General features: G+C 59.4%; 2 protein-coding genes across 2 annotated transcripts in view; one reads left to right on the top strand and one right to left on the bottom strand.

The window, feature by feature from the left end:
• Position 1: 1 nt before the first annotated feature.
• The window catches only part of NECAB3 (N-terminal EF-hand calcium binding protein 3), a 16,077-nt gene continuing 8,238 nt past the window's right edge, over positions 2–7,840 (top strand). The window contains exons 1-5 of the mRNA XM_011960566.1: positions 2–211; positions 1,336–1,360; positions 2,955–3,063; positions 4,025–4,050; positions 4,270–4,367. Of these exons, the coding sequence (XP_011815956.1) occupies positions 2–211; positions 1,336–1,360; positions 2,955–3,063; positions 4,025–4,050; positions 4,270–4,367 (468 nt within the window). The remainder of the gene's footprint in view (positions 212–1,335; positions 1,361–2,954; positions 3,064–4,024; positions 4,051–4,269; positions 4,368–7,840) is intronic.
• On the bottom strand, positions 5,197–7,235 carry ACTL10 (actin-like 10). The gene has a single exon (XM_011959531.1). The coding sequence runs from the start codon at positions 6,218–6,220 to the stop codon at positions 5,483–5,485; it is 738 nt and encodes a 245-aa protein (XP_011814921.1). The 5' UTR covers positions 6,221–7,235; the 3' UTR covers positions 5,197–5,482.

Below are 7,840 nucleotides of genomic sequence, written 5' to 3' on the forward strand. Positions count from 1 at the left end.
CATGGGACCGCGGGTGGCCCTGCAGCCCCCATGGGCACCAGCCACGGCCCTGAGCCCTTTCTCCGCCTGTGCTACGCTCTGTCCTGGCCCCCTCATGCCCCAACTCCAGAGGGTGGCAAAGCTGTCTCCCGCCCCCTTCCCACTGCCCCTAGTGACTCAGCACCTTGACCACATCCCTGGCTGGAAGGGACCTGACCCTCCCTCTTCCCAGGTAGGAAAACCAAGGCCTGAGGGGATATGTCCCAGGTCAGTCATGGAGGCAGGGGAACAACAGGGTGACCCCAGGTGTCCCCATTCCCAGCTTAGCACCCCTCCCCGCTCCCAAGATCTCCATCTATCCCACCTGGGCCTCCCTGGCTTGCTGTGTGTCCCTCAGCCAGTGGCAGAGCTTCTCTGAGTTAGGCTAGAGGTTAGAGTCTTTCCTGAGCCCTGCTGACGCTGAAGAAACAGGATCTTGGAGGGGGTTGGCGTTCAGGACCTGGAGTTCATGGGGGCTCTCAGCCCAGGCTTGACCCACCCCTGCTTGCCAGGCCTGCCACTCTCCCCTTTGCTGGGCTGCTTTGGGTGACCTGGGAGCAGGTCACTAAGAGAGACGGGGACCTGTCTTGACTCTGCTCCTCTTTGCCTCTGTTGCTCTTCATCTTCACTTCATAAATGAAATCTGCTGACCTTGCCTTCTGCCACCCCCACTCTCCCTTGGACTTGTGCGTGTACACACACGCCTGCCAAAGGTCCTCACTGTCAGCCCCATAGGAAGCCCCAGCCCTGAAAGAGTTAACCCCAGCTGCTCTTGATCTATTTGCTAGTGGGTAACTCAGGCACCTGCAGAGACAGAGTAGCCACTGCCTGCTGTCTTCAACAGCATGCAAGGAAACAACTCAGAGAGGGCAGCTGGGGTAGACCATGGCCACACAGCAGAGCTCGGGGCTCAGGTCTAGGACGGCTGTGCAGGGTTCCTGGGCCGCAATGCCGGCCCATTTCCTCAACCTTCCTCACGCGAACCGTGCCAGGGGCTGATGTATCAGATAAAACTCGGGCTGCACTCTGGGTGTGGGAGGTGGGGACGCAGGGAACTGGCCAGGAGCACCCCCAATGAGGCCAGGCCCTGCAGGAGAAGTGAGTGGGGGTGGCACCCGCTGCGTGCTCTTCCTGCGCCCTGCTTGCAGGAAAAGCTCCTGCAGGGCTGAGCTGGGCAGGGGGTTTGGGACCAGGCTGGGCAGGAGGAAAGGCGAGGCAGGGGGTAGGCCAGCCAGCTGGGACCCTGTCGGGTTGAGTGGGGGCCTCTGGCTTCCTGGGTGGCACTCACAGTTCCCCACATGTCCCTTTGTCCTCTAGGTTTTCCGCAGAGCAGACAAGAATGGTGAGTGTGGCTTCCCCTGGGTCCCACCGTGGGGCAGGGTGGGAGGCATCCAGAAGGCCCAGGGAGAGTTGGAAGGTTGGGTGGGAAGTCAAGAGTCGAGACAAATCTTGGAGGCCCAAAACAGGAGAATCAATCAAGGCATCCTTCCCAGAGGAGGTGCTGTTCTCAGCCAAGTTTGGCAGGATGGAGAGTGGAGGGAATGTGGTTTGGCCAGGGGCTAGAGGTAGGGGCTGACTTTCACACAGCACCCTGGCACGGTGATGGGCACTTCCTTTTCATGGCCTCCTGTTGTCCTCACAACCACCAGCTAGATTGGAATTCACCCTATTTCATAAAGGAGCAGAGGCCTAGAGAGGTGAAGCAGGTTGCCTAAGGTCACACAGCCTTTAATTGATAGGCTTGAACTGGGGTCTTTGCAGTGTTTAGTCCCAGGCTCCTTGTGTGAGGCACTTGGAAGAGTGAGGTAATGGAGGTGAGACCTTTTTGGAGATTTTACTCAGGTTTTTAGAGGGCTCAGTAACTTGTCACGTGACCAACCATCTGGACCAGGGAGGTCTTGGAGGACGCAACTAAACCCACGCCTTGGGCAAGGATAAAGCTGGGTCCAGTGCCAAAGGAGTCAGCTCCTCCTGCCTTGGGTCCCGGGCAGTCTCAGACCCTGGTCTAGGAGAACCTTGGAAGCTAAAGCACGAGCCCTCGGGGACCCATCCAGCAACAGGCTGCTCCTCCTAGGTGACCTGGAGCAGCCCACTGTACCCTGTGTGGCCGGTGGAGGGTCTGAGCTTCACAGTCAGCCTGGGGCGTCTTTCATCTGGGTCTTCACGCCCTCTTGTGTTTCATCCTCCAGAGACGGGGTCCTGTCCCCGCTCCTTGCCCTTCTCTTTGGGTCTCTTCAAATTCATGGGGGTTGTTTGTCCCAACCCATTGATCAGGACACCTGCCCTCACTTGGACCAGGGCATTCTGTCTGTGGAGGTTCAGATTCTCCCCCGGTTCAGCACCCCACATCCACCTGCTCAGAGACCTCACGTACCATTCAGACCACATCCCATGTCTTTGTCCCGCATAAGTGCTCCCAGCCTCTGCTCACACGCCTCTGTGATGAGGAGCTCATTCCCTTCTGAGCCAGCCTGCTGCTGCCTGCAGAGGCTCCAACTAGTAGGAAGATTCCATCTGTCTCCCCGTGGCTTGTCTGTGAAGGTCCTGGGCCCAGAGAGTGGAGGTGCCTTGTGCCCTGTAGTGAGGCTGGTCCCCAAATCCTTCCAGGTGACGTCTAGGCCCTGCCACACTATGGCCATGTCCCAGCCTGTTGCTTGTTTTTTCGTTTGGCAAACGTTTACTGAGTTCCTACCCAATGCTATGTACTGACCTGTCCCTTTGGTGCCTGCAAAGTAGGTTCTGTTGCCTTCACTGGACACCTTTGAGGACCCCAGTCCTTTTGTCCCAAACAGGCTCCCCACTGAGCTCAGAATCCCATCCCACCTGGTTAGGTGGTTGTCAGATGCTACGAGGCCTTTGGGGCCCTGGACCTGGTGGCAGGGGTGCAGTCAGGGTCAGGGATACCTCCTCTGCTCCCTGTCCTCCCCTGCCACCAGATGATGGGAAGCTCTCATTTGAGGAATTCCAGAATTACTTTGCCGATGGGGTTCTCAGCCCGGGGGAGCTGCAGGAACTGTTCAGCGGCATTGATGGGCATCTTACCGAGTGAGTACGAGAAGGGGCCGTGGGTAGATGCCAGGCCGGATTGTCTTTAGCCCACTGTGTCCCCTGCTGCCTTGGTTCCTTTTGTAGGATGAGGAAGAGGGGGCAGGGAGAAAGGTACCAGGGCTCGGTTCCAGCTTTACCCGCCTGCCTACCCCCTCTCCAGCTACAGCCTTGCCCACTACACTGCTTCCAGCTGGGACCCCGAAATAGCCAAGTCTGAGTCACCACCCGTGGCTCAGCTCCCCATTCCCGCTTCCCACAGCGACCCGAGGATGCCTGGGGACAGCTGGGCCCCTCCTGCTTCCACCCAAGAATGCAGTGCACGAACACGCACACCCCCTTGTGTGCTCCCACATCTACGCGTCTTGGCAGGAGTGTGCACGCTCCTCCCCGTGCCTGCTCCCAGGGGTGCACACACACAAACCGCTGTACTTCCCTCTACTTCCCTTCTCCCATTTCCTGAGGGTCAGTCTCAGGTTCCTGAGACTTGGGCTGGAACCTTCGTCTGTAGTACTCCCCCTCCCCTCCTGGCCAGTCTCCCCAGCCAGTTCCTTGTCCTTCAGGGCCTCACTTAGGCAGCTCCTCCTCTAGGAAACCCTCCCTAACCTATCAACTAAATACCCTTGCCGTCCCTGGACTTCCCTGCACCTGGCTTCCCCTTTGCAGCTCTGACCTTCTCACTGGCCTGTGTCCACATCCGTCTTCCCCTGGCCTGAGATCCTCTTGGAGGCCAAGAATGGGTCTGAATCTTTGCCCTTAGAGTGATTAGTTGGGGCAGTAGAACCCATTCTCTGACCCTGCAAGGACTCTGTCCGCAGGATCAACTTAATCTGGGCGGAGCACAAGTGGCCTCCTTATTAGACTGAGCTGGGAGTTGGTGGGGTGGGAGGTGGGGCATTGGCCCCAGTAGTCCCAGTTTACCAGGCCCAGGTCTGAAGTGTGCCTTCTCTTTTCCCTGCAGCAATTTAGAAACGGAAAAACTGTGTGGTGAGTAGGCCCACGGGAGCTCTTGTCTCCTGGGGCCCCTAGGCCCCAGGGTAGGTGTGGCAAGGGACTGTTGCTGGTCTCCTGATGGGACAGGTTGGGCTGAGCTCAGGATATAAGGCCTGCTTGGCTGCTGAGGAATTCCAGGGGGCCAGAATCCCAGGGTGGGTGTGGGTAGATGGTGGGGGTCCAGGAACCCTTGAGCACCTCTTCTGCCTGCAGACTACTTCGCAGAGCACCTGGGTGTCTACCGGCCGGTGCTGGCTGCATTGGAATCGCTGAACCGTGCAGTGCTCGCTGCCATGGATGCCACCAAGCTGGTGAGTGGAGTGGCTGATGGTGGGGGGCCCACTGTGAGGCAGCGGACATCTGCTGTGCTGTGGGATCCTCCACAGTCTTGACTCAGGGTTATAGAGCTAGGGGCTTGGGTTCAAATCCTGGCTCCCACTTTGTAGCTGTGCCCCTTGACCTCTCTGGGCCTGTTTCCTCATCTTTAAACCATCGTAACAATAGAGCTGCCCTCCATACATCACTGTGACAAGTGAGAACGAAGGCAGGGATTTTTGTCGTTTTGTTCTGTCTCCAGCACCCAGAATAATATCTGGCAAACAGTAGGTGCTTCATACTAGAGGCTGCTGGTGCTCTAGTTGCTGGCCCGTCACAACTGTCGTGGGATATCATTCAGGGCTGGGCTAGGTGTGGAAGGCTGTGCTCACAGGTTCACAGGGCAGGGCCTGGCCCGAGGACATACGTGAGTAGGCAGGGACGTGAGCACCCACGCGTTTGTGTGCACATGTGGACACGTGTATGCACAAGCACAAACAGTGATGATAGCCAGGGCTTGAGGCCCTTGAGTGGTGACTTCCAAAAAATAAGCTGCCCTTCGCTTTGTGTGTTCAAGAAATATCACCACCTCCCTTTGCTCCATGGCTCTTGTAAGGGGGAGTGAGCAGGCCCGGGAGTGTGTCTGACCCCACTTTTTACAGAAGGGGAAACAGGCACTCATCGTCAACAATGACCTGAGCACACACAATGACCTAGGCACAGGGCTCCTCCTGCTGGTGACTTTCACATGAGATTTAGTAGCTTTTCAAAGGATTGCCTCTTGGGGCCTGGCATGACGAGGGGTCGGAGGAACTCCCATATCTGTGGCGTGGACACAAGTGGGGGCATCACCTTTATTGCCATAAAGTAGGGCCCTGGGGGTAGGCAGCTGGACTGGCATTCTCTGAACTGGCAGAGGTTGGGGAGATTCAAACTGCAGCTGAAAATGAGGGTCCCATGGGTCCCAAATACCTCCTCCTGGCCCAGAAGGGGTTTGGGGGTGACCCATCCAGTCAGCTCCAACCTCCAGGAGGACCCTGCCAGCTCCAAACACCTGACTCTAGACAGAGAGCTGGCCCCACCGCAGTGCCGCCGCCCAGTCCAGCCTGACTCAGCTGAACACATCGTATAGCAGCCTGGAGCCACACTCCTGGTACATGGCCCGGGTTATCCAGCGGCGCCGGAAGGAGTGAAGGGAGGCCACCATGGAGCCGCCGGTCCACACAGCCATGCCACGCCCATGCTTGGCCACCAGGTGGGGCCGCAGGGCCGCATAGCCGTGCCGCCGGCACTGCGCCTCCAGCTCCTTGTCCAGGCGCTTGGCGAAGCCAGGAAACAGCGTGGAGCCGCCGGCCAGCACCACGGTGTCTGCCAGTCGTGTCCGCAGCGTTTCAGGCATCTTCTGCAGCGCCCGGAAGGCCAGCGCGGGCAGCCCCGGCCCAGCCTGGCCCAGCAGGCTTGGCTGGAAGATGGGTTCGGGGCAGCGGAATCGCTCGCTGCTAAGGCAGACGCAGCACCCGTTACCCATGCTGAAACTGGCCGGATGGTGGCGGGCGGGGTCGCGGAGGTCGCCCTCGAAGTCCAGGGACACGTAGCAGCTTCGCTTCTTGAGATGTGTGATGGCCTTGCGGGGCAGGGCCTGCTGCGAGAGGTCAGGGTTCGCCGCCACCAGCAGATCCCGCAGGTAGCGCGACAGGGTGCTGCCTGCCACGTTCAGCCGGAAGGTGGCTTGGTGCCACGAGTGACCCGCGTAGATGGGCGTGGCGTGGCACACGCCCGCGCCCGCCTCTACGGCCAGCCCGCTGAACGCGCCAGTGGAGCAGAGCGCCAACAACGCGGTGCTAGCCATGTGGCACGCGGGCACTGCCAGGGTCTCGAACAGCAGCTCCGCCACCCTCTCGCGGCCTGCAGGTGGCGCCGTCGGCGAGTGGCTCACCAGCACGGGCCACTGCTCTGGGCACACCCGCAGGCCTCCCACCAGCAGGCGCTCCCAGAGCCCTTCCAGCGCCTCCCAGTCCGCCACCACGCCATGCTTGATGGGGTGCGCCCGTGCCACGCCGCCTGCCAGCTCACAGCCCGGCGCGCCGGGCAGCACCGGCCGGTCCCAGCTGGGCACCAGGCTGGAGCTCTTCAGCACTATTCGCGGCTGGTTCTCGCCCGCGAAGCCCGCCTTGGTGAAACCCGAGCCCTGGTCCACCACCACCGCGATGCGGCCCAGGGAGGGCGGTCGGTGCACACGGCGACTCCCCGACACTGACGCCACCTTCGGGCTCCGTCCAGCCCCGGGGCTGAAGGCTCCGCTCCTCCGTGCTGCTCGGCTTAGTCGGCCCGGGACCTCCCGGCCTCTGTCCTAGGGAGTGGTCCCTTTGAGCCCTTGGCTCTGCCTCCGGGGCCTAAATTCCTCCTCTTCCGGACCAGATCACCACCCCTCTCAGCTCTTGGCTCTGCCCTCTGGTCTGAAATGCTCGCCTGTTGTTTCGGGCCGTCTGCCGCCTCGTCAGCTCGTGCCTAGTCCCTAGGCCTGAGGCCCAGCCGCTAGTTCAGGCTTCAGTCTCTGCTCTGGCTGGGTTCCAGCCGCATCTCACCCTCTTCGTCTTCCTCCGGCGCCGGGCTCCGGGCTCCACGCCTTGCACCGGGCTCCCACGCTCTCAGGACTCGCGCCTCTCCTTTGCTGTTCCTCCCCGTCAGCGCTTGCTGAGATGGCTGACGAGATGGCTAGGACTGATCCTTTTAGATCCTAAGAAGCCCCCAGGAGGAGCAGAACTTTGAATGCGAAGGGGCCTTGTGGTAAGGCTGTTTGGACATATATCCCCCTTGGGGACCCAGGCAGCCTCCTGGCACCTCTCACCTGGGATTGACGGAAGTTCCTGGTTGTGGAGGGGGGAGGAGCTGGTCAGAAGGCAGAAAAGAACTTGGATTGGTCTCATTGTGACCTCACTCCCCAGCAGCTGTACTTCCGCAGCCCCCTACCCTATGACAACTCCCTGGACCATCCTCTCTCCTGGACAGATCCAAGGGCAGTGATTTTGGCATCCAGGGGTCTGGCTTCAGCAGCCCAGCACAATCAATCTGATTCCTTTCTCAAACCACTTAGAGTTATCTGATGTACTCTGGCCAGATGTGTGGCCCTTACCTTCCCAGTGCTGAAGAAAAAGCTTTTAGTCACAGATCTACAGCTTCCCTGAAGAGCCCCGACAGGCTCTGGCCCTACCTTTAGGGGCTTCCACGGATGGATTCACATGGGCCTGAGTTTGAGACTCAGTTTTAATTTTTTTGAGACAGAGTCTCGGTCTCCCAGGCTGGGAGTGCAGCGTTGCAATCTCAGCTCAGTGCAACCTCTGCCTTCCGAGTTCAAGCTATTCTCCTGCCTCAGCCTCCTGAGTAGCTGGGACTACAGGCGCGCACCATCATACCTGGCTAATTTTTTTTTTTTTTTTTTTAGTAGAGACGGAGTTTCACTATGCTGGCC

The sequence above is a fragment of the Colobus angolensis genome, unplaced genomic scaffold (genome assembly GCF_000951035.1).
Source record: "Colobus angolensis palliatus isolate OR3802 unplaced genomic scaffold, Cang.pa_1.0 Scaffold114, whole genome shotgun sequence".
In the NCBI taxonomy this organism is placed as follows: Eukaryota; Metazoa; Chordata; class Mammalia; order Primates; family Cercopithecidae; genus Colobus; species Colobus angolensis.

Bases quoted from the DNA above. Each gene is read 5' to 3' on its own strand.
- ACTL10 (XM_011959531.1), bottom strand. From the start codon at position 6,220: ATGGCTAGCACCGCGTTGTTGGCGCTCTGCTCCACTGGCGCGTTCAGC.